The 24,800-nt window shown below is 49.9% G+C and overlaps 1 protein-coding gene across 14 annotated transcripts in view; it reads left to right on the top strand.

Moving 5' to 3' along the window:
- The window catches only part of Itsn1 (intersectin 1), a 188,927-nt gene that overhangs the window by 131,747 nt on the left and 32,380 nt on the right, over window positions 1-24,800 (top strand). For 7 of the 14 annotated variants that reach the window (XR_013043866.1, XM_076549204.1, XM_076549206.1 and 4 more), the window contains 5 exons: window positions 3,661-3,827; window positions 6,645-6,690; window positions 8,722-8,843; window positions 11,933-12,053; window positions 13,616-13,807. Coding sequence is in view for 10 of the 14 variants with exons in the window: in XM_076549204.1 (XP_076405319.1) it covers window positions 3,661-3,827; window positions 6,645-6,690; window positions 8,722-8,843; window positions 11,933-12,053; window positions 13,616-13,807 (648 nt within the window). In the remaining 4 variants the exon portion in view is untranslated. Of the gene's footprint in view, window positions 1-3,660; window positions 3,828-6,644; window positions 6,691-8,721; window positions 8,844-10,442; window positions 10,630-11,932; window positions 12,054-13,615; window positions 13,808-14,190; window positions 15,618-24,800 lie in introns of those variants that run through there. The other 7 variants (XM_076549210.1, XM_076549212.1, XM_076549211.1 and 4 more) reach the window with 4 other exon arrangements.

The raw sequence follows: 24,800 nt of genomic DNA on the forward strand, positions 1-24,800 counted from the left end.
GAAGCACTGGTCATCCAGAGCTGGAGTCTCGTTACTCTCCTGGCAGCGAGAGAAGCCCAGTGCATTCACTAAGGCTCCAGTTCCGAGTATAAGTCAGTCCTGGCCTTGCGTCCCTGTGTAGTCCTCTTGTCTGACTTACATGGATAATTGTATGCTTTAAAACTGACTGCACAGTCCAGTGAAGCATTCAGAACACCATGAGTGTCATGAGGACACCCTGCTGAGGCAGGAGATCGCTTCTCTCTGCTCTGGGTGAGTGACCAAGCTAGATTATTTAGGCCTGAAATACTCATTTTCAATATTTATTACACAAATAATTACTGCTTTTTCTCCTCTGATCTTTGTTACATGACAGTCCTGGATATTATATGCCAGGCTGTGGAAGGAGGTATTATCTAAACGTTTTAAAAATGACCCAGATGTACATAACTGAGGCCTCACTAGTCTTTTCCATTCTTCCTTACCGGGTGCTGGCTGACCGGGCCACCTGAGTTAAGCCTCTGCGTGGCCATGAGCAGATCTGTAGTTACAGCTGTCAGCAGAGGTGTGTGGCGACTTTTCACAGGTGTCTGGAACACATTAGGTGGTGACAGAGGGTTCTTCCCGCACTACAGTAAAATTGTTGCCTCCCTTAGAAACTGTGCCAATGGAAAGTCGAGTTCTTGGAATAATCGCTTCAACAGAAGCAGCACAAGTGAAGAGTCAGTGCCAGCTCCGGCTCCCAGGAACAGTAGTCCGTTCTTCAGAAGACGCTTAAAAACGATTGCTGTGTCGTTTATAGGCATGGTTATAAAACCTCATCACTGCTAAAAAAAATCCAACGTTTTCCACATAACTATTATTTATTTTCATGTGGATATATATTTATTATTATGTGAACTCCATTAGAATAATCATCTTTACACATTCACATTTTCTTAATAATTATTTTAGCACTATTAGAACAAGGCGAAAATCTCTTTTTCAATGTAATATGCCTTCAGTCTAATTAAAAGCAAATTTTACCTTTTCCCCAAAACAACAATAGCAAAAACTTCAGTGTATTATGCGTCAGTCAACAGGTCTCCCTAGAGAGGGAGAATTCATATTCTGGCTCTCTCATAGTAATTACATGATTTCGGCCATGCCTCAACTTCATCTGTGAAGTGGGCATAATAACCACCCTTTTCCAAGGAGCTTGTTACGAGGATTATGAGGTAAAATGTGTAAAGCTTTTAGAATGAAGGCCAGTAAATGTCTGCTCCTGCCTGCTTGGCCTCGTGTTCTTGCTGCCTGAGAGAGCCACTTAGAGCATGATTGTTCTCATGGGATGGCAGTGTGGAAGGAACACGTACAGAGACAGCTACACTTGAGGTCTTAATAAATAGGTCACAGCTGACCCACACTCGGAACGTCAGGCAGCAGAATAGAGGCAGAGTCCGTTCTTAGGTGGTAGCGGTCGGTTGTAAATGAGTTGGGCATTAGAAAAACCAGGAAAGATTGCTGGTCTCACGGAAGGAGAGCTTGTAGGAGAATATTGGCATTAGAAATTCTGAGAAAGGCTATTTACAGATTAATGAGCCCCTTGTTAATAATACATTAAACATCATCTAATTTAAACTATAAAGTAGTCTTCAGTAGAGTATCCATTTGGATAGATCGAAGTAGTGGCTTGGCACTGGCCTGTGCCCCTCTCTTAAGTGTCTCCTGAAAGGGGAGCCTGCAGGGAGCCCTCCGAATTCTCTCCTGGAGTCTGGCTTTCCCACAGCCTTGTGCAGGGTGGGGCGAGGCATAGGAAGCTCTCAGTCCTCGCAGGCCCCTTACGTTTTGAATTACTGCGCTTGGCTAGCGGTCCCATTTCTGAGTTTCCTAAACATTTTGATGGATACTCCAACATTTTAAATGAATTTAAAGAAGGTGATTTATATATTGAATAATCCAGGAAATGTGTGGAATGCCAAGACTCCTGTCGGGTGGGGATGCGTGGTAAAAGGGGGCAGACATGACCAGTCAGTGTCCGGAATACTGAGAGCTCAAACGATGGTGAGTGAAAGGAGGTGCCCTGCTAGAGCCTTGATGTCTGCGGGTGTGGTACTGTTTCTGTTAACTGTGGAGCTTCCTGTTACCAGCATGGAGGACCAGAGACAGGGTCTTGTTTTCCCAAGGACATTTGGGTGACACATCTGTGTCAGCTGTGGGTCTAGCAGTCAGTGCTGGCTTCAGCACAGGTCACTGGTCACCTGCATTTGAGGGAGACCCCTTGTGGTTAGGGATGTCTGTTTAGCTCAGACTTGAGGGCTTTGGTTCCGTATACTTATTTCAGTTTTCATTAGGACAAAGCTCCTCGTGTTAGCCCGGGGAGGAGCCGCTTGCAGCCACGCCTGATAGATAGCCTGACTGTGATCCCCAAAGCCAGAACCCTAACGGTGGACGGGAAAACTGACTCCTGCACCTTGTCATCTTATTTCCACACATGAGCCACACGCAAAGTAAATGTCAGGTTGTCCATGGAGATCTCTATGCAAAGTTCTGCTTGCTAACCAGCCTTACGCTCTGCCCTGAGAGGGGATTAGCGCATGTAAGATATGTTACAATGTAACAATAGAGTCTGTCCTGAGAGCCTCATGTAAGATACGTTACAATGTAACAATACAGTTTGTCCCGAGAGTAAGCCTTCTGAAAGGCTTGGGTTTTATTACTTTTTAAAAATGTGTAAAGGCCTAGGACAAAGTGGATAAAACTTAGAAATAAGAAACATATGCCTCCTCCTGTAAATATTCTGTATTAACGTCTGGGATTTTGTGTCCAGTGATCTTGATTATGACTTTGTTCTGAGCCTTGGGGTCCAAGCAAAGCAAAGCAGACTTCTACGTAGAGTTAAGGGAGATGTCCCTGTGGAATGTGCACCTCTCCAGCTGGAGTCCCTAGAGAATACCAGCTCTTAGTCCTTGGGACTAAATCACATGAGTACTATTTCTGATAAGCTTGTTAGAAAGGATTGGTTATTTTCTTGGGCTGGGGAGATGTGTTTGTCATCAATCCCTGTACCCGCTTATGCAACTTGAGTGGCAAGCAGATGTCCAACCATAACCAAAGGCCTACTCTTTGGCTCTTAAACAGCCCCTACCGTTTATATACACGGTACTGTGTCTCAGGTGTTCACTCGGGCACTTAAATAGTGAAAGGTGTATCCTTTGATTGACAGAAAGTATGAACTGTATTTGAAAGTCCTCTAAAACTGCTACATGCTCCCTCAAAACTGAAATACAGATATTTGCATACCAAGAGCCTGCATGAGAACACATCCTACCCTGTACATAGCACAAAGTAGACACTCGGATGTTAACTAAAGCTGAAGGTGGAAGCGGTTTTTCATCTAAAGAGGTGATGTATGTCAAGTCAACCCTAGATGGTTCTCGATGTTCAGTCAGGAGATGTGCGGAGCGTTTGCTCTGTGTTCCGTGGCTGGACCCCCACAGCAGCCCCTCCCTGGATGCGCTGCATCTCTGTGCAATGGTGAACATGGAACCCAGGAATGGCGCAGCCCTGGGTTTTGACCTGTGGCGAGTGTCTCCTGGACGGATTTCACCCTGACTTCCTGAATCATAAACTTGCCTTTGCAAAGCTGTCTGGGATGTCTTTAAACAATCAAGCTCTCTCCGTATCTCAATATTTCTCCAGAATTTATTGCCATGTACACTTACGAGAGTTCTGAGCAAGGAGATTTAACCTTTCAGCAAGGGGATGTGATTTTGGTTACCAAGAAAGATGGTGACTGGTGGACAGGAACGGTGGGCGACAAGTCCGGAGTCTTCCCTTCTAACTATGTGAGGCTTAAAGACTCAGAGGTAAACCCACATGAACTGTCTCCTCTCCCTCTGTGTGTGTGGTTCTCTCGGCGGGGGTTGGTGTTTGCCAGCGGAACTCTGTGTGGGGTTCTGCTGAGTCCTGGATTGCAACGGTAACTGACGTGTCTGACCATGTCCTTTGGTACTGTGGGGCCAGCTCGGGCTTCCTCCCCGTGCAGAGGCTGCACTGGGGGCTCTCATCTCTCTCCAGTGGTCAGTGTGGGTCGTATTCCTACACGTAACCAATTTATGATCTGAGTACACTGGCTTCACTAGTTCTTGTTGGCCATTGGTTCTTTGCCTGTGTAAATGAAGGCGTTCCGGTTCACATCTGGTTTTTGCCTCACAGTACAAAGACATTAAGTTCCAAGAGTTTGGTATGTTCGGGGCATTGCCACTATCCTTACAGGGCGAAAATGCCTCCTTCCATATCTGATTGCATAGGATGTGGTCTCGAGTCGGTGCAAACTTAATGAAATGGCTGGGGTTGGGGGACTTTAGAGTGGCCAAGTTCAAGTTAAGGGAGTGTCGTGGTATAATCATAGCCATTTAACAGACCCATAGAAACAGGCCGACAGGAATGAACCTTTTTTTTTTTTAAGGACAGTAAATCCATAGTTGTTTTCTTTCCCCTCACATCGCCTAGGCACAGGGAGAGAAGAGCTGGCAGGAGCTGTAGAGCTGTGTCACTGAGACAGTGAGTGGACAAGACGCCCACTGTCCCTTACCCCCCAGACGGAGTGCACATGGGCTTCCTCTGTGGGCCCTTGTGTCCCTAGTGGCCGTGGTGAGCATGGGCCTTGTCACTTGCTGCTGTGCATTGCCAGTGACCTTCTCACCCCAGGAATGACTCGAGGTGCTTTAAAGAAATCTGAGTTACTGCTCTTCGGGGGGAGATTTATGCTTGCTGTGGTATTGAGAGCAGCTTGCTAAATTCTGGGTGTTTGTGTAAGTCTGCCCACCCGTACAGAACTTGGCAGAAAAAGCTGGGAAGAAATCATTTTCCCTTGTAAGACAGCTGGCCTGTTGGACTCCATAGACCTAGCAAGGGAAAGTCCAACCCCCCCTGGGCCAGCAAGTTGTCCTTAGATTATGCAGATGACATTTCAGGGGTTCAGTTCTTGCCATCAGACACGAAAATCCTTAAAGTGAGGTTACCTTTTGGAACAGGTAAAATCCAAAACCATTGGTTTACATCTAAACTTTTTTAAAATTTTATTCATTGAAATTTCACCTAAGTTTTCTGTGTGTGTGTTTATATATGTGTTTTATATATATTATATATAATATATATAGAGAGAGCTTTCATACATATTTAAGTAACAATAAAAATAAGCTGTTATACTGAAAATGTAAAAGCTATTTCTAACACAATATTTTTATAAATTATCCCTTTCTATCTAAAAGCATCTGAAGCCCTTCAATATGAACAACATGTGCTGGCTTTTAAAGGCCAACTGACCTGGGGGGGGGGCGGTTCTTCACACCATCTTCAGTTATTTAATTATTGACTGTGGAATAACTATCCGTTAAGATTTTTAAATCAAATGCATTCAAATGACAATAACAATACAAAGTTCAGTGTGAGGGCAAAGCTTCCTACAAACTTAAAAGGAAACAGTACGCTCTGGTGGTGACACCAGGCTGGACCCATGGGGCCTTCATCCCCCGCTGCCTGCAGCTTCTGGAGGGGGGGGCCGCTGGGGCCACCTGACCCGTGGCCACCCCGTGTCAGCTGGGAACATGGGGTTACTACAGGCCCACGTATGGGAAGTAGATACAGTCTCTCTTTTCACTGCTGTTCTTATTTGATATTCAGCCAAAAAAATAGCAAGAAAATTGATAGTTTATAATTGTGCTCGTTAATTAAAGCTCACTAATTAGAGTAAAATTTATTTCAAGCTGCTCCTCTTCAGTGGTCATTCGATTTCAGTGAAATACAGCAGCAATGATAAACTGTGTTCTTCATAGACATGATGCACATTTTTATCTTTACAGTGACCGACTTGGTTTATTAAACCCTTCACTTTATTTCCATTGAAATGCTTAATTTACTACAAGGGTAGGCACTCAAGGGGGAGCATTAATTGACAATAGAGCACTTTGTCACTCAGACTGCATTCTGGCCCCTGTCCTGGCTCTCATGGTCTCTGCTGGCTGACTCAGCTGGTTAAAGTTCCATGGCTATCCGGGAGGAATTCAACCCCAGAGTGTTTCTGGAACACTCAGTAGTTGGAAGAAAACATGGTTTGCTTTACGATTGTGCTTCCAGCATAGAGAGAAATGTCAGTGCTCAGTGTGAAACTGGAGAGAGAAGTGAGGGGGAAGGGTGGAATCCATCCCCCCCCCCCATGCGGGTTTCGTCTTAAAGAAAATTCTAGTGTAAATATATAGAGTGAGATATCTGGGTGGTAGACTCAGGTGTCTACTGTAGCCTCTGGGCTCTAACTATGAACTGTTTGCTGGCTAGCCATGTGGCGGCAGAGCGAGCTGAGAGGGGACAGTAGTCCTGCTGTCATGGGGCCTTCCGTTAGATTGCCCAGATCCAGAATGTGCCTGTACTGCATGTAGCCGGATCCTCAGCCTCCTGGCTTGCAGGACCACCCATTTGCTCTCTCACAGAGTAAAGGCCACCTGTTTGAGGGTGCCTGTTTCCACTCGTTACCCCGATATACTGTCAGATGTTTTTCCATGTTTCCCAAGAATGAAATGAGGGATTTAGGTGCTCTGGTGGGTTTGTATTATTATTTTTTTAAGTTGCACGGTTTTTTTAAAGACTCTTCAGCATGCAAATGAGACCTTCTGCTCTGTTTTAAGGGCTCTGGAACTGCTGGGAAAGCCGGGAGCTTAGGAAAAAAACCCGGTAAGTTACAAACCCCGATGCCTGTTTCAGTGTGAATGAGTGTAGTTGATAGAGTTCCCAACCTTTGTTTATTACAGCCAGAAGTCTAAAGTAGAGGCAGAGGAGTCTTCCCTGACAGTGCGTGGGTAGACCCTTCCCTGTTAATGAAGTGTACATGGCTGTGAAGTGTGGCTGTTGCTGAAATGTGGGCAGCAGAGACTTTCCCAGGCAGGATGGTGGGAAGCTGATGTGTAGGGAGCCGTCAGACTGCAGGGTCAGCCGCTCTGGGGGCATCATCTCATTGAGTTTGGAAAGCCCTTGCTGACTCCTGTGGCACATGAAGCCCCAGTGGTACCAGCAATGGCAAACAGAGTGGCAGCAGACGTTGTCCCATGATGGGTTTCATCAACTTAGAGTCGGGTGGTTCTCCCCACGCAAACACTGAAGGTACAAAATGATAGTCGGGCCTCAGAAGCCAAATTTTTAGTGTATTTAAGCAAAACCACCTGTTCTATTAATAGTGGGATGAAGGAGAAGGAGGCGGCTGCGGAACGACAGGGTTGTGTGGCCCTGCTCCCGGTTGAGGCCGCTGGTGTTATCTTGCTGTCAGATCCTTAGGAAGTTATAGGTCTGAACGGGCCCTCGTGTGCTGGAGGGGCTGCGTGCTCAGCTCCCGTGCATGTAGCCAGGGAAAGAGGATTTTAGTCAGAGCACACGGCGGGATCCCAATCAACATTTGTCACTCCAGAGGGTCCAGACAGTGCTCAGGTGGGCCTCACTTTACCCTGGAACTAGCAAGCTGCTTGGGGACAGGGGCTCTTCAGAATGCTGGGGCAGATTGCCGGCCCGTGTGCCAGGGCCTTTGAGGAGCAGAGGCGGCTGAAGCCAAATAGGACGCTGATTGGGACCGTCTCCAAACCAAAAACTCGGGATCTAGCACTTGTCCTTGGCATGCCAGAGGAGTGGCCCCGTCCCCACAGATTCCCTGCTCAAGCTCTCTGGGAGCCAGGCTAGCTGTGAGCTGGGCACCAAGCCTTTGCCTGCCTGGGTTTTCTGAAGCACCGAGCAGCCCCTCCTGTCATTGGCCAGCCTCCGACTGCAGGGCAGAGTGATGGGCCTTGTTGAGGGGCAGGGTCTTATTCCCACCCTAGACGCAGCAGGACAGTAGGACATGGCAGAACTTGGGGCCTCCCCACCCCCTTCCCTTCCGTCTCTCTACCCTGCACACTCCTTTCTTGCCGTCCTTCTTCCTTCCTTCTGTCCGTTCTGCTCTTCAGGTTCACTGAGGTGGGGAGGTGTAGAGGAGGAAACCGTTTGCTCTGGATCACTCCAGAGTTCGGGAAGCTGTAGGCTCAGCAGCGCCACAGTCTGGGCAGGGCTCCTGCTGGGGGTCTCCCTAGATCGTCAAGATTCAGGAAAGCTATAGAGCTGTGGACGTTTTTTATTTCTATACTGAATTACTCTTTTTTATTCTCATAACTCTATGTTCCTCCTGTAACCTGGAATAAAAAGAAGTTAAGCTCATGGTTCCGTGATTTCAAACCAGAAACTCACGGGTCGCCTCTAGACTATGAGCCATGGCTGATGTGACTGTTGATGGGGTGACAGACAGTCCTAAGCCGTGTGTACGTGAGCTGCAGCCTGGCTCCTGTGGGTTTCTGAGGAAAATCGAACTTCTCCTGTTAGTATCCAGGAGGGAAGCATCCTCAGATTCACAGAGCTGGAGGAGCAGGGACCTGGCCCTTCATCAGGGTCCATAGTAACTATGGGAGACTCTGACAAGAAGCAGAGAACAGGCAGGATGGGACTTCATGGCAGGGAGCTGGTGAGTCATGAGACAGTGAGGAGCCCAAAGAAGGCTGAGCTGAGTGGAAAGGCCAAACCCAGGTGTCCGGATTCAGAGTCCCCCCCCCCCCCCCCAGTAGAGTAGGAACCAGCCAGTATGCTGATTCCCATGCTCTTGCTCTCTGATCCTGGGAAACTGCTGTGTAGTCTTAGGAATTCCTTCACCGCACTCAACGGTGCACTGCAACATTTGATCTTGTTTTTCAGAAATTGCCCAGGTTATTGCTTCCTACATCGCTACTGGTCCTGAACAACTCACCCTGGCTCCCGGTCAGCTGATTTTGATCCGAAAAAAGAACCCAGGTGGATGGTGGGAAGGAGAACTGCAAGTTAGTGTCCCTATTTATTTGAAATTCTGTCTAAGTGTACATGTGCAAGGTCTCGAACAGTATTTCACTGCAAAATACGAAGAGCCCTCATGGTCTGAACCCTGCACCTGTCAAGGGACTCCTGTGTCTTATGTGTTTGGTTCTGAGAGCTGGGGAATCCTCGGAACATGCATCCCATGTTCAGATTGTGAGTGCAGGGGACAGTGAAAATTTGTTGAGTGAGATCTGGATCTGCATAGAGACTTCTTCGTGTGTCCTGGCCTGGCATACGGAAGTAGAGTTACGTAGAAGTGTTTCAGCATGCGCTAACATGGCGGGTATTTTCTGTGTGGATCACATCTGTCCATCATGCTGTTTTCAGTTCCGGTGTGTATCTAAATCACATCACTCATTTCACCATACCAGGTCCCTCCCAAAGATATTGTAGGACTGTTACTGTGTATCGTCATGGTAGAGAGTTAGGATGGCCATAGGGTACCACACCTAAGGGGGTCTTCATGTGAGGACAAGGAAAGGTGCGTGGTGTTGAGTGGCCCCACATAATGCTTATTGTTTGCAAGCATACAACGATAGCACCGTTGAGAGCCGGGTGCTACCCAGTCAGCTGATCGAAATGACCATCGCTAGTGGGGACAGTGGATGTGATCCATGCAGACACGCTGCCTAGTAAGGTCGCAGCATCCGTGCTGTGTCGACAGAACTGCAAGCGTAAGATAAATACAGAATGGGGAATATTTAACTAAAGCAGAACAGGGAAGGACTACACACTTCAAAACATCAGTGACTGAACTGATGAGAGGGGATTAAAGAGACAGTGACAATATCAGAGAATCACCCGGACTCCGGGAAAGGAAAATCTGTGGCAGAAGGGTGCAGAGGCCACGTTAGATCAGATGTCTCCAGCATTGTCAACTTGACTAAAGTGTAGTTGTTCCAGAGTTCAGTTGTTTACACTGTGGTTTGTTTCTTCACACATGCCTAATGAAATATGTGGGTTCAAGAACCATGATTTGGGAACTAGAGAGAGTGATTAGGACCTGAACTAGGTTTTCAGTACCCACATCAGGCAGCTACCAGCGGCCTGGGACTAGCTCCAGGGGATCTGATGACCCCTTCTGGCCTCTTTGGGTACACACACACACACACACACACACACACACACACACACACACACACACACACGATGTGAGAGCCTGGTAACCAAGTGGTTCCAGAAACCATCAGGGGTTAAGTGTGCTCCAGCATTACTAGAGAAGATGAAACTTGACTTTCCTTGTGTTTGGGAATCGTCGGGGCTCCTGGAGCCAGGCATACCCGCATGTCTACACCTACGAGCAGCTGTACCTAAGAGGCCGGCCTGCTGGCTCTTGCACAGGAAATGCCTCCTCGCTCCTGCCCGCCATCTTTTCCTCACTCAGTACACACCAGTCTGCATGCTCCACCTGGCTTCGCTCCACTGCCCCCCCCCCTTCCTTCATGAAGGGGAGCGTGGGCCATGCCTCACCACATAGGCATTCCTTAGTGGCCTGCCAAAGGGCTGAGTTCCCAGCAGCTGTCTGGTTTTGTATACAAGGGACGCATACAGTGTTTCTCCGTTAGAGTCTGGCATTTGGGGCCTGCTGCATAACACAGAACGTCTCCACTTGTGAACTGGTCACCTGCAGCTGCCCCTTTGTGAGAACCCAGTGTCCCTGTAGAATGAGCCCACGTTAACTGTGCCACCAGGACGTGCCCGCAGCCTGCTTATCATGTCACCCAGTTTCCATGTGGCTCTGAGCAGGATGGTGTGACAGACAGATAAGTCTGAGACGGAAGGGGAGGTGTCGGCCATGGAGTGCGGGGGGCTGGGGGGGGCGGTCAGAGCAGAGGGAGACTCCCTGGGAGGAAGAAGGGTGGGCTGGCTGCAGCTCCCCAGCCATGCATGGCTCCCACAGCTGTGTCCAGGCCGTCCCCGAGGGAGGAGGGAGGACCCATGCTGTGGTGTGGTGACATCTGGAGAAATGCTCTTGGCCAGGAGAAGAGCCTCAGCCCGTGGTGTAGCTGATGATACAGACTTGCATAAGGAACTGCTGGTGGGCAGCCGAAAGAGCCCTGGCCGGAGGTACTGGCTGGCACAGCATCCTTGTTGAGAATCCGACCCCAGGTCCCAGGAGTCCGTTCGGCTTTATAAGTGTGAGGAGTGGGGAACTGAGGTGTTTCTTTCTTTTTCATTTTAGACATGGTCTCACTATGTAGCCTTGCCTGGCCTGGAACTCACTGTATAGACTAGGTCGGCCTCAAAGTCACAACATCCGCCAGCCTGTGCCTCCCAAGTGCTGGAATTAAAGGCGTGCACTGCCACTCCTGGCCTCAGCTAATTTCTGAGGCAGGGTCTCACTGTGTAGTCCAGGCTGGACTCAGATGTGCAAGTCTCCTGTTCCTGCCTTGAATGCTAGGGTTGCAGGCTTGGGCCAGCAGTCCTGACTCCCTTCTGCTTTTGATGTGGCCATTAGATATGGAGAAGGTACTCAGTCCAGCCGTCCCCGGGCACCTGTCTTAACTGCCACTGGCCTTCTAGTCCATGTGTCCCTCTCCCGTTGGGACATTTTCATGGCTCCTGTCACCTTTCTCCATCATTCCTCTGGGGGCCCCTTAGAGGACCGGCCCCCACACTTACCTACTACCCCAGGGACTCTTGAGGAATGAGGGATAAGAGACTTAGTTAGAAACAGAGAGGAGAGAAACAGAGAGAACACAGAATAGACTCAGGTGGGCCTGGATCCTTATCCACCTAAATTGAACCTAGGTCTTCTAGAAGGGCCAGTGCTCTGGACCCTGAGCTATCTCTCCAGCCCTCAGTCTTCTGCCTCAGCCACACCACAGAATATCCGAATGCGGGCTCTACACAATGCAGCCCTTTCGAAACATTCCAGGCTGTGCGGACCAGTGGCCGCCGCACTTGGAATGGAAGAGTTTGATGTTTGCGACAGTTACTGCCCTTTGTGACTGTCATGTCCGCTCAGCGGGACGACACGGTGCCCTGGTACAAGGCAAACCGTGTGAGGAAGATGGGCTTTAATCTTTATAAAACATGACCATTTTCTCCTTAGGCTCGAGGGAAGAAGCGCCAGATAGGCTGGTTCCCAGCCAATTATGTCAAACTTCTAAGCCCTGGAGCGAGCAAAAGCACCCCAACCGAGCTCCCCAAGTCCGCGGCGGCGCTGCCAGCAGGTAAGGCGCTGGCGGGTTGCTGCGCTCCCGCTCAGGTTTCTCATCCAGTGTCTCGTGTGGTTGTCGTGTGTGCTCAGCACTTGGGTTTGCTGGCTCTGACCACAGCTAGTGTGACAGGGAGTGTGGGTTCCACATCTCCGAACATCTCAGTAGCCTTCTGTGCCGGGCACTGTTGGGCTCTTGGAGGAGTTGGGAGTGCCGTGGCATTAAAGCCGGATTTTTCTCTTGATTTCCTTCCAGCTCTTTATACATTGGATAAGACAACAGAAAGGTCCCCTAAAATAAACTACTGGGGCCTTGATAAGTCAAGAGATGGAGCTGGAGCCATGGGGTCTGATGGTCATAATGTAGTGCTGCCCAAGACCGAAATAGCGTCCTTGTTACATTTGCTAGGGAGCGAGGGGCTCCCTGAGTGGGCAGGATGCTGTGTGTCTCTTCCTAGAGTGCAGGCAGAGGGCTGCAGCTGACTTGCCTGCTCTCTGCTCTAAGGCAGCGAGTTAGCTGCTTTATTAGTCTTGGAAGAGCTCAGATGTCTGCTGTAGGTCTTGAGGCCCCTAGACTCAGTGGCATCTGTGGGGACTGTGGAGGTTTTGTTTTGTCATCATGATTGGATGTCTGTTGTATGTGTCCCCTGTGACACTAGCCTTGAACTTGTTGTCCTTGCAAGAAATGTCAGGACCTATAGATGCTGTGGCTGAATCCTGAGCCCCAGCTTGTCCTCTTTGCATGAGCTGAGGCCTAGTGCAGGCAGTGGTGGGTTGGGGTACCATCTGAACCTGCTGTCCCCGGGGAGACTTGGCAGGACCCTCTCCTGTCAGCATGCGAGCCCCGAATCCCCTGCACAAGTGACTCTGTTCTCTGAACTGGACAGTTTGAGAGCCCTGAAGCTGACACAGGTTGTTGGTGAAGAATTAGAAGATGCCAGGCAGCGAGAGTGGGTGGCCCGCGGTGGGTTAAAAGACGGAGGCTGTTCTAGAATGTGGTCATCCCCGAGACACAAACATACGGCAGAATCACCTCCTAAAGCGCTGGTTTCAGTGTTCACTGAGATTTGGAAGTGTTCCTCCGAGACCAGGCGATAGTCACAGTCCATCTTTAAGACGGCCAGATCCCGGGCTGTAGCTCAGTGGAAGAGCACTTGTCTGGGTGCATGTGGCCCTGGGGTCCCTCTTCATGACAAAAGAGATGAAAATAAAGACAGTCAAGTGCTGTGGCCCCGGCTGTCTGCGCTGTGTCGTGGGAATTGGGTGGTAGCGGCCAGTCCTGCCCAGTCAGCACTGCGGGTCCTTCCACCGTGCTCAGAGTAAAGACTCCCTCATCTGCTGACAAGTACCATGAAAGGGGAGGATGTCGTGACATTTAAGGCAGGGTCAGAATCTTGCTGTCCTCTTAAAATGCAGTCCTTCATCTTCCTCTGTTGGCACAGCATGTCCAGTGAGGCCCCCCCGCCCCCCGCTCCTCCCCCTTCTGAAGGGCGAAGCCCGTCCAGGCATGTATCCACCCACCTGCTGCACATGGGGCACCGGGCTGCCCAGCTGCTCACCCAGCCCTGTCTCCTGCAGTGTGCCAGGTGATCGGGATGTACGATTACACCGCACAGAACGATGACGAGTTGGCCTTCAGCAAGGGCCAGATCATCAACGTCCTCAACAAGGAGGACCCCGACTGGTGGAGAGGAGAAGTCAGCGGGCAGGTGGGGCTCTTCCCGTCCAATTACGTGAAGCTGACCACGGACATGGACCCAAGCCAGCAATGTAAGTGCCCCGATGGCGGCGGTGGCGGCGGCGGCTCCCCCTCGCCTCTCTGGTGTCCTCCCGTAAAACATGCAGCATTGCTCTGGTTCTGCCAAGCTTGCTTGGCCGAACTTGAAACCAGACCACTGCTGCGTTCGCGACAGTCTCTTTGAAGACCTTCTGTGATGCAAGACCATCTCGTGGGGTTGTTTTTGGTTTTAAATTTCATTCCCTCTGTAGCATGTCCCCCTCCCCTCCCCACCCTCCCTTTTTTCTTTTCTTTCTTTCTTTTTTTTTTTTAATCATTTTGGCACCATGCTGTGTACATGCCTGACTCATTTTCCTAGCTGGAATTTTGCTCATGGTTTTGTTTTGCTTATGTGTTGTTTTCCTCCTTTTTCTAGGAATCATATGTTGTCCATCCCCCCCTCAGGCTTGAAAGTCCTCAAAGAGACCCACTATCCCATATCACTGCCCAGAGGGATGATGGGAGATGCAGCCTTGATCATGTGACTTGCAGCATGATCACCTACTGCCTTCTGAGTAGAAGAAGTCACTGCAGAGCAGTTTACCTCATTTTACAGTAGCTGCATGTGATCGCAATGTCTGAGTCCTTACGTGCTGAGACAGGAGCAAATTGCAAAAGAGCGCAGGGTGGTGGGTCCTTTGTGGCTTTCCTCCTTACAGACCGCTGCCCGGCCCGGCCACGGGTGCTCTCGGGCTGCTAAGACGATTTTTAAATGTGTATTTTAGCCCTTGAATAAAAGTCAATCAATTACTTCTTTGCTATTTTGGTTTTGCAAAAAGACCCACTATCAAGGAATGCTGCATGTGTTATTAAAAATTGTTCCAAATGTCCATAAATCTGAGACTTGATGTATTCTTCCATTTTGTCCAGTGTTACAACTAAACTGTGTAGTTTGGGGATTTTGCCCTCTGTAGAGTGCAGAGGAGTTGGGTATTCCCGCTTTGAAGATGTGTAGATGGAGCCTGACTAAACAGAAGGTGTTGTGCTTGTTTGTGATGTCACATGTACATGTTGCGCATGTAACACATCTGTACTGAAGAAGTAGCTCTTCCCATGGCAAACGCTACCACCGTGTACAATGCTCTCATCTACTGCATTGATTTTATTTTGCACAGTGACTGTGTAGCCACATGAGAAAATACCTGTGTTTCCGTTTGGTCTCAGATTTATCTAGTTGGTTGGTGTTCTGTTTTGAGTTTTTAATTTGGCGTATTTTCATACCGTAAATCAGTAAGACACCACCACCAAGGTGGTTATGATCAACAGTATCTACAATCTTAGTCTCTGTTACATGAAGTTTTATTCCAGTTGCTTTTCATGGAATATTTTGAACAAGTAATTTTCTTGACAAGAAAGAATGTATAGAAGTCTCCCTGCAATTCATTTCCAGTGTTTACATTTTTAACTAGACTGTGGAGAGGATATGAAGCGGCTCCTGGTCCACGTGTGTGTTAACTGCTGTAGCTAAGCCACGTCTCTCTTTAGACATTAGTTGGAATCTCTCAATAAAAACGAAAAAGAGAAACTGCCCACTGCTGACAGCACAGGAAACCCAGTCCTAAGTTAACTGACGTCCCTCGGGGTCCCCCTGGGGCGACGCCTGGCTGACAGTTGTGTCCCTGTCCTTCTCCCTCACATGGTGCAAAGGACAGGGCGGCCCCTCCTCGTCTACTTGCGCTCCGGTGTTTGCGTGGATGTGAATGTAAAATATATAAATATATAAACCTGCGGCTTTAACAATTGTAATACGACCTTTTGGACTAGTTATGTGTATAGATGATTAAATTCTTCATATAAAAGTTAGATGGCAATGTCTCTGTGTTCTTGCTGTTGGAATCCTGCAGTGACTAGGGGCACCACACAGACAGGTGTCGGCCTGCTGCCCACATGCTGAGTGTGAAGACAGACATGATCCTTGAGTGGCACCCCCTCCCCATCCATGTATAAACGGTGGCTCCTTCTGTCGTCCTGGTTTCCAAGTGTAGAGGTCTACATCCCAGCTTAGCTGTCAGCTCTCATTGGGCTCTTAGTTTGTGTTGTTGACACATTGACAGCTGTTTGATTTGGCTTGGGGCACAAAAAATCGGTCCAAAAATCGTGTCATAATAAGGAACTAGTGAGTGTCAGAATACACGTGGATAAAGGCAGACTTGCATATTTCCCCCTTGTGACTTTTAGAGACAAACCAGCATATATATATATATATATATACACATGGATGCTGCTGCTAGCCATGATGGACACATGATTGACGCTATCCTCGTGAATTTTACCTCTTGGGCTTCCCTGCCCATCCTTTGAAGTTATTTCAAGTTGGCAAAGGTTTGGGGAAGGGATGGTAAATCTGCTGTGCGCTGAGTGCCCTGTTGGGTTCTGGAGAGAGAGGAAGTGAAAACCAAGTCCATACAATAGTTATGGGGAGTGTGTTAAGTCCTACGCAGAAGTGTGGGTGAACTTGTAGCATGAGCAGGCTATCCAGCTTTGGTGGGCTGGGGGCGGGGCCAGTAAGTACTGCTGCTACAGAGCAAAGGTAGAAACACCCCCACCCCCAGGAGGGGCAGGGAGTAACACTGAAGTGGAGACCTGGGAGCCAGGTGATGTGGGAGAAGTATTTGTTATGACCCTGGGTGTCAGAACAGTAAAGACTCAGAGGGAGGTGGGAAGGGCCCTTCCCGTCTCCCATCCAGGCCCTCAGGGAACAGTGATCAAGTCTGCAGACCTTGTCTCCTCCCCAGGACCTCTTCACTCTCTAAGGCAGGGTTCCTTCTTCTGTATTGAGGTTGATGGTGGGATGCAATTGTTCACTCTGGTACCTTCCCATGGTGCATTCCTCCAGTCTTTCTCCTGGGTTTGGGAACTGGCAAAGATTTCCCTCACATCCCTTCAGGGTGCACAGACTGCAGAGAACCCATCTGACCCTGTGGGTTTTAGGCAGAGGGCCACTCCTAGCATCCTGTGGGTAGAGGGTGTGGGTGTGGGTCATCCTACATACAATGCAGAGCACAGTCCACATGACAGAGAGATCAGGTCCCAGATGTTAACCAGTGCCGAGCGGAGAAACCCGGTCTCACCCTGCTGGCCACTGGCTAACGTTCTCGTCCTGGCCCAAGTGGTTATCTCACACATGGCTGCTGAAGCTGTCCAGATAACTCCTGCTGAATATGTGCACTCACTTTGTGAGCTCATATCATGTGTCTGCAGTGTAAAAAGTCCCCCGCAACTGTCCTTTATTTTTTAAAACATCTTGGTTATCCCCTATGTTCTCTACTTTTTCAAAGTTGGATTAAACAGTAAAGTGTCCCTCAGAGTTTAAAGGTACTAAGTTTGGGGTTTGATTTTTGTTTTTAGGTAGGTTTTTTTTTTTCATTTTACATTTACTCTACGTGTGAGTGTATGTGAGTGTGTGTGTGTGTGGTGTGTGTGTGTGTGTGTGTGTGTGTGTGTGTGTGTGTGAGCAATTTCATATGACTTAACCCAATATAATTAATCATTTCCTGGCGCATGATGGGTTTAAGCACTCAAAGCTGCCCATTGTGTGAGCAGATCAGACAACTGTAGAATACACCAGAATCCAGGTTCCTGATGCGTCACGCAGGAGAAACTAAGATTTCACCCGAGTTCCCTCTCCCTTTCCGTGGAAGCTCCCCGGAGTCGTGCTGCCCTGGAGTCTTGCCCATGTGTGCCGAGGCTCAGGCCTGTGGACTTGGGTCTGGGTGGTCTCCACTCTGGCCTAATCTAGGACGCTTCCTACCCAGATAACAACCCTGCTTCCTGGAAACGGAAAGTCGTTTCTGAGAGACAATGAAAATATTTTCCTTTGGCAAAATTATAAATTAATCTGTTTATTCTTTTTTGACCCCAAAATACCCAAGAGCATTGTTCTGGAAACTACATTGACTATCAGTGACAACACCCCACCCCCACCCAGCACACACACCAGTAAATGCATAGGGAAATACAAAATATCTGAAATCTGGGGGCTGGAGAGGTGGTTAAGAACACTGACTGCTCTTGCAGAGGATCCAAGTCTGATTCCCAGCACACACGGGCCAGCTCACAGCTGTCTGTAACTCCAGTCCCGGGGATCTGACACTTGGCCTCCACAGGCACCAGGCACATGTGTAGTGGTATACAAACAGACATGTTTTATGTTTTATGTGGGCCAAATACCAACACATAAAATGTTTCAAGGGGAAAAAAAGTTAAAAAACTTATAGAATGGTAGGAAAGCCAGAGGTTCTGATACTATTGTGTGAGGGTCTCACATGGACACCATTTCCTGGAGCCCTTTTTCAATGAAAACCCGGGAAAAAGCTAGATGGTTTGTCTCAGCCGGTTCATTGCTTCTCATTGGAGGTTCTGTTCTTCATATTGAAAGCCCCCAGGCATGAAAAACCAAAAAAAAAAAAAAAAAAAAAACCGATGCCTGAATTCACTAAACAAAGGCTTTGTTTCTTAGACATGACCATCATCTTTTAAGACCCATATATGTTGTGTTTGCACAGCTCTGGAGTCCAGGGCCTAGATGCTCCCTGCCTGCTGTTCTGTGGTGTCGGTGGTCTCTGTGTGTGCCAGATGTAGGTACGAGAAAGTGACCTTAGTATGTACCTGTGGCTTGTTAACGTGGGGCTGAGTGGGTCAGAGCACAGCTAGAATCAGATAGAATTGTATAGAAGATTCCCACACAGGCTGACAGCTGCAGAGTTTTCATATCTGCTTGGCTCATGCTGCAGGCCACAAAGACTTCCTCGGCTTAGCCGTCCGTATTTGCTAAGGCTGAGCACTCCTTTCTCCCGAGTTCTCCAAGCCCTGACCCAGGAGAGGAGAGGCCTTGTGACCTGCCAGTGGGCATGAGGAAGCTGTGTGCTCCCCCGACCCCACCATGCCCGGGCAGCTCCCTTCCTTGGCCTCTGTCATGCTTGCCCACTAAGCCAGGCACAGGAAAGAAGCAGAGAACGTGGTGTGGGAGTGAGGGACAGTTGTCCCCTGAAGAGTGTTGGACAGTGCTGTGATCTTGGGACCTGGGACACAAGCCCTTCACTTGACAGGATGCTGAGGGTCTAGGGGTGCCCTCAGAGCGCCTCTTCCAGTGCCGGGCTCACCCTCCTCTTGCTGCACCATTTGAAAAGAGCATTCCTGTCTGTCCCGGAGCCTTGCCTCCAAGCTGCACCCGCACAGAATTATTGGTGGCTGTCACTTTGGAAGATAAGAGCGGGCTCTCTTTCCTTCCTGGGATTCTTCTGCCGCTGGGATTGAGAATTCCACACACCGGGGCACATCTTAGTGCCCAAGCTCCAGACTGGCCCACTCCAGCCTTAGGCCCTTCTTGACTACAGCCCAGTTTCTCAAAGACAGGCTTGTCCCAGATGCCCTCACTCTGGGCCAACTGTGGCTTCTAAATTTTCATTCCTGGCTGCAGTCCGAAGCCCATGGTGCTGAATATAGAACACTACTTAGAGACAACTTCATGTAATAGTTGACTCTGGGGAACTCAGGATAGCTGTACCCTTGGTCCTTGGTAGCATTAAAGGCATTCTAGGATGGCCTAGGATTCAGAGCATGGGTTCGAATCCTGGCTCTGCAACTTTCCATGCTTTGTGGTCTTGGGCACGTTATTTAAGGTCTTGGCACTTTACCAGTAGAGAGATAAGAATACCAGTGAGTGACTGAGCACCCAGTACGTAAGAGACGAGTTGTTTGTGGGGAACAAGTGATTTATGCGTGGTCAGTGTACATCGTGGAAGCCAGCCTCGTGGCTTCCTGCTTGCTTTCTTAAGGTGCTCTTTAAGGCCTGCCAGCCACTGCCTTCCCAGATGGGAGATTTCAGAGACCCACAGCTCCCCGGATGCATTCACACACACCCTGCAACTTTGCCCCACTCACTTGCAAACGAATCACAGTCCCTTCCTTCTGGCCCCTGGGGGCTCACCTGCGTGGAGGCCTTTTGGAGCATCTGTCCCACAGGTTTGAACAATGCTGACTCAAGCCAGCATCTCCCCAGCACACGGCCAGTGCCAGCTGCCTCTTTCACAGGGCTGGCGGTGGGGTGCCCCACCAGGGAGATGGAATGCGCCAGGCTTTTAAATACCACAGCCGTGGACTGTTGGCAGGCCCATGCCGTGTTCCACAATAAACCTGTCCCAGACGTGTTGAGTCGCCGGGTCCTGTGTTTCTCATCACAGCCCGTGGCTTTGTAGTCTCCCACGAGCAAAGAATGGAGCGTTTGCCCCCTGCTCCCGCTGGGCATGCCAGCCACTTTAAATTAAAAAACAAAAACAAAAACAACAGTAGTCATACCGCTTCGCTAGAGACCTGTGCTCCTCAGAGCAGCTGTGCCAGCCAGATCACTTGGGCTCCCAGGGCACATTGGCCCCTGGACCCTGCTGCGTGCACCTGGACAAGAACGGGACCTTTGCTGCCTCTGCTCTGCTTCAGCAGGGATCTTGGCTCTCTGGGGCATTGCCCTGGCATCCCACAGCCCCCTGGGAAGCCCTGCATAGCTACCCCTCCCTCAGTAACCACCCCCAACTGACTGTCTAGTGGGAACCCTCACCCCAGCCCATCCTCAAGAGACAGAAGAAAATCTGCCAGAGAGAGCCCTCCCATCCCTCCCATTTGCTGCAGCCTGTCCTGCCTCAGTTTCCCCTCTCTTGCCATTCCCTCCTCCAACACACACAAGGAATATGGCCCCTGCCTGGTGATCAGGCTGTGGGCTTTAGGACAGGGGCGGGGCTGATGGCTGCCTTTGACCCTGAGGAGTGGGAGGAGACAGACGGTAGAGTCTTTCCAGCTCATGGTGAAGAAAACAGGACAGAGTGTGACCAGAGGCCAGTGCTGTCGTGCAGGGGATGCCCTGGGAGTCCTCCCCAAAGCAGCTGTGGCTTCTAGATTTCCATTCCTGGCTACAGTCAGACGACCATGGTGCTGAATATAGAACACTGCTTAGATATGTACTAGTCTAATAGTGGACCCCTCCAACCTGGAAACCTTTCTGGAACACTTAAGAGCCCACATCGGCTCCCTCTGGCAGCATCCTGGGCCTGCATTAGGGGGAAGTAACAGGTGGCATGGGGGCAGAACCATGCCAGGTTGAGAGTTCATGGTTCAAAACCCCTGGGCACTGACTGCTCCCTAGGGCTCCCATGGGCCACCTAGTCAGGAGGTGGTACAGGGTGCTTGGGTATAGAGCCTTCAGTCACCTGGCTCTACCTTACCTGTCCGGCCTTAACCAGCCCCAAATTTTCCTTTGCCCCCGTATCCTACACACACCCTTCCCTGGAATTCTTACTTCAAGTTTAAGCCATTGGGGCTCCAGTCACACACGCCCTGCCCCACCTCCCCCTTCCTGCTCTCCACTGTCCGCCCCACCATGTTACCTTGCCATGAAGCCCTTTCATACACAATGACAAGGAGCCCAGGAGGCTGATACGTACACACGTGGACATGGGTAAGTCGGATGTTTTGTACCGTGACAGGGCCCTAAGGAGGAACTCATAAGGAAGAAAGTCTCGGTTTGGCCACAGATTTAGCGTTCTCATCTTCTGTGAGCTCAGCTTGCTCTGGGGCCGGCTGTGGGCCTTTGGTGAGGCGGCACACTGGGGCAGCAGGAGAATTTGTAGGGTTGGGTCTCTTACCTCATCAAAGCTTAGAAACGGGAAGAGGTCAGGGACCAGGTACCTGTCTAAGGTGGTGCTCCTCCTCCTCCTCTTCCTCCTCCTCTTCCTCCTCCTCCAACCAAGCCACCCTCTAAGTCTCCAGCACCTCCTAGAAATGCTAGCAGGTTATGTCCGTGAATCGATCAGTGGCTGGTTCCCTCCAGTCATCTCTCAGGGATTGGCTGCACACAGGAGCCTTTGGTGTGGGGGTGGGGGCATGCTTTATCTGCAAACTGTAAGATACTCATACCCCTCGTTAGACTGTAATCTTTGAGGGCAGGGCTAGCCTAACGTCTCTACATCTGTCACATCCCAAGAATCCCACAAAGAATCCAGCATGAGGTGTATGCCTGTAATCCCAGCACTCGGAAGGCTGAGGCAGGAGGATTATGATTTGGGGGTCAGTTTGGGACTACATAATGAAATGCTGTCAGAAGTAAATAAATTGGGCTGGGAATGTAGCTCAGTTGGTAGCATGTTTACCCAGCATGCACATAGCCCTGGAGTCAATCCTCAGCACCACATAAGCAGGTCTGGTGGTGCACACCTATAATCTCAGCATTTGGGAGGTGGAGGCAGGGGAATGAGACGTTCAAGTTCACCCTCAGCATAGGGAATTCTAGACCAGCCTGGGATACACAAGACTTTTATCTTAAAAAGAAAGAAAATGTAAGTTAAATAATAATAAAAAAAAATCTGCAGAGAGTTAGGGGTGTGTCTCGGTGGCAAAGCTTACACTTAACATGGATGGGACCCTGGATTTTCTCCCCAGAACCACAAAAGGCAGTGAGTCATCACAGGAAAACACCATCAATAGCAATGGTGCTCCCCTCGCGGAGCTGGCTTGCGGTGGGGTCCCCGTCTCTTGCTGGCTGTAAGCTGCAGTCCGGTGAACACATCCATTTCCCACGGGGCCGCACTCGTGGGGACCGTGGAGGAGGGGTTGGGTGTTGGTGGCAGTCCACACTTGCCCTGTTCCTCCCCCTTGTTCTGCTCGCATAGTCTCCCTTCCCCAACTCGGCCTTCCGCGTGCCGGTTTGCTCATTCTCCCCACTGTGTGTGGCAAGGACCCAGCACAAAGCCTGTCCGGGGACAGCGACATAGTTGAACAAGTTATTTTTTGTGGAAAGGCCCTAAAAAAGGAAGCATTCTTCGTTTTTTATAATCCCTTAACTAGTCTACAGACTTACACCTTGGTCCCATGCATTTTGGTATTTAGTGTCCTCCATGAGTGCAGTGGCCTCCCAGAAGCAGCCCTGGGTGGGTCCTGCAGCTGCTGAAAGAGACAGAAAATGTCTTAGGTTGGAAGCATCTCTTGTGTTCCATTGGAGTCAGTTTGTCAGGGACCAGGCCTTCCTGAGGCCATTGTCTTAGGACTGTGAAGTACACCTCTCCATCACACAACCTTCAGAGTCTCTTGTGGGCTGGTCAGCCAAGGGTCTTTTCTTTAGATTTATTTTTATGTATGTGCATGTGTGTATGACATGTACGTGTGGGTGGTACCTGTGGAGGCCAGAAGAAGGCGATCCCCTGGGGCTGGAGGTGCAGGTGTTTGTGAGAGCCACCTAATGGGAGTGCTAGGAACCCAACTTACTGTGCAGGAAGTGCTCAACCTCAGAGCCATTGCTCCAGCCCCAGGGGCCATTTTATGGGGGAGACTCATTGCCTTGACCCGGACTGGCTGCAGCCAGCTGCTGAGAACCTGAGTTACAAGGCCAAGCTTGTCCTCAAGTAGACCTTACAGGAAGTGCTGGAAGGAAGATGGCGAGCTCCCTGGGAACACACGAGGTTCCTTTTGTGGTCCTGTTTCCAGAGAGCCTTTCTGATAGAGGGAATAGCTACACTTTTCAGGACTCCGCTGTCCCATCCATCCAATAAGAGTGCTGAGTGGCGTGGTCAGTTGGGATAGTGTGGCCCCACGTGTACCTCCAGAGGCCCCAAGAACAGAACACCAGGCTTCGGCGGACTCTGGGGTGTAGGTGGCCGTCCAGGCATGGCGTCCTGTCAAGGCACTCTGGATGGTGGCTCAAGTGGCCTGCCCTGAGCCGGCTTCAGCTGAGCAACTGTGGAGGCCCTCGTGTCCCACGCCCTGGACAGCTGCAGTGTCCAGTTCCTGTCTCCAGGCTGGGCATCCAGACTGTCTTTTCTCTCCAGGGTGGGGAGTCCTCTCTGCCCGACATGGGAACCACTCAGAGCCTTACAAACGGTGGAAATAGGTCTCCCCTTGGAGACTTAGACATAATGGGTCTTGAGTCCAGCAGGGACACTGGCAGTTTCCAGGCTCCTTGGGTGACTCTGGTGTGCAGTCATACACGAGGAGTGCCCCCCTCTTCCATCCTACACGAGGCTGCCACCAAGACCTTCCTGAAACGCTGCCCAAACCATCCCTAGCCCCTGATGTGGTCTGAACTGCTGCGTCTCCCAGTGTTCCGAGGTGAAAGCCCTCACCCGGGGGACCCCAGGATGTGACTGAATTTGGAGTTAGTGTCTTCAAAGATGTATTTAAATATTACAGTGAGGCCTTCAGGGTGGATCCTATTCTAATATGACAAGTGTCCTTTAAAGAAGAAACCACATGTAGCTAGACACCATGGGTTTCCATGCGCAAAGGCAAGGTTCTGTGGGAAACGGGAAGAAGACATGGTTATAAGCCCAGGAGAGATGAACCCTGCCAACACCTTGACCTGATCTTGGACTCCAGCCTCCAGAGTCCTGAGAAAGTAAACTTTTATTTTTAAAGCCACCCTGTCTGTGTGTCCTAGCCACCAGGACGCACAAAGACACCACTTGTCCAGCAAGGCGAAGACGTAACGGTTAAGAACGTTGACTCCGACTTGGTTTGCTGTTTCTTTTTTTTTCCGGTTTTTCAAGACAGGGTTTCTCTGTGTAGCTTTGCGCCTTTCCTGGAACTCACTTGGTAGCCCAGGCTGGCCTCGAACTCACAGAGATCCTCCTGGCTCTGCCTCCCGAGTGCTGGGATTAAAGGCGTGCGCCACCACCGCCCGGCGGTTTGCTGTTTCTTAAGCGAAGCTTTACCGACTTACTTCTCTTCTCCATGTGTCTGCTTCCTCAGCTGCTCACTGTGGGGACCAGTAGTTACTCCACGGGGTTGTTGGTGAGGACCTAGTTGACACATGCGCAGTGTCCGGAGCCTCTAGTTCAGCATTGCTGTTTGTCATCACACAGCGTCTTCTGTCTTCCACACCTATTCCTCTGCTCCAAGCACCCAACTCTGATTCTCCCATGCTCCCACCCTCCTTTTTGTCCATGATTTCTTAGTGCACGGGAATGTAACAAAATATCCAAGGGTGGCTAAATTATAAATCTTTTT

Source organism: Peromyscus maniculatus, chromosome 12 (genome assembly GCF_049852395.1).
Source record: "Peromyscus maniculatus bairdii isolate BWxNUB_F1_BW_parent chromosome 12, HU_Pman_BW_mat_3.1, whole genome shotgun sequence".
Taxonomy (NCBI): Eukaryota; Metazoa; Chordata; class Mammalia; order Rodentia; family Cricetidae; genus Peromyscus; species Peromyscus maniculatus.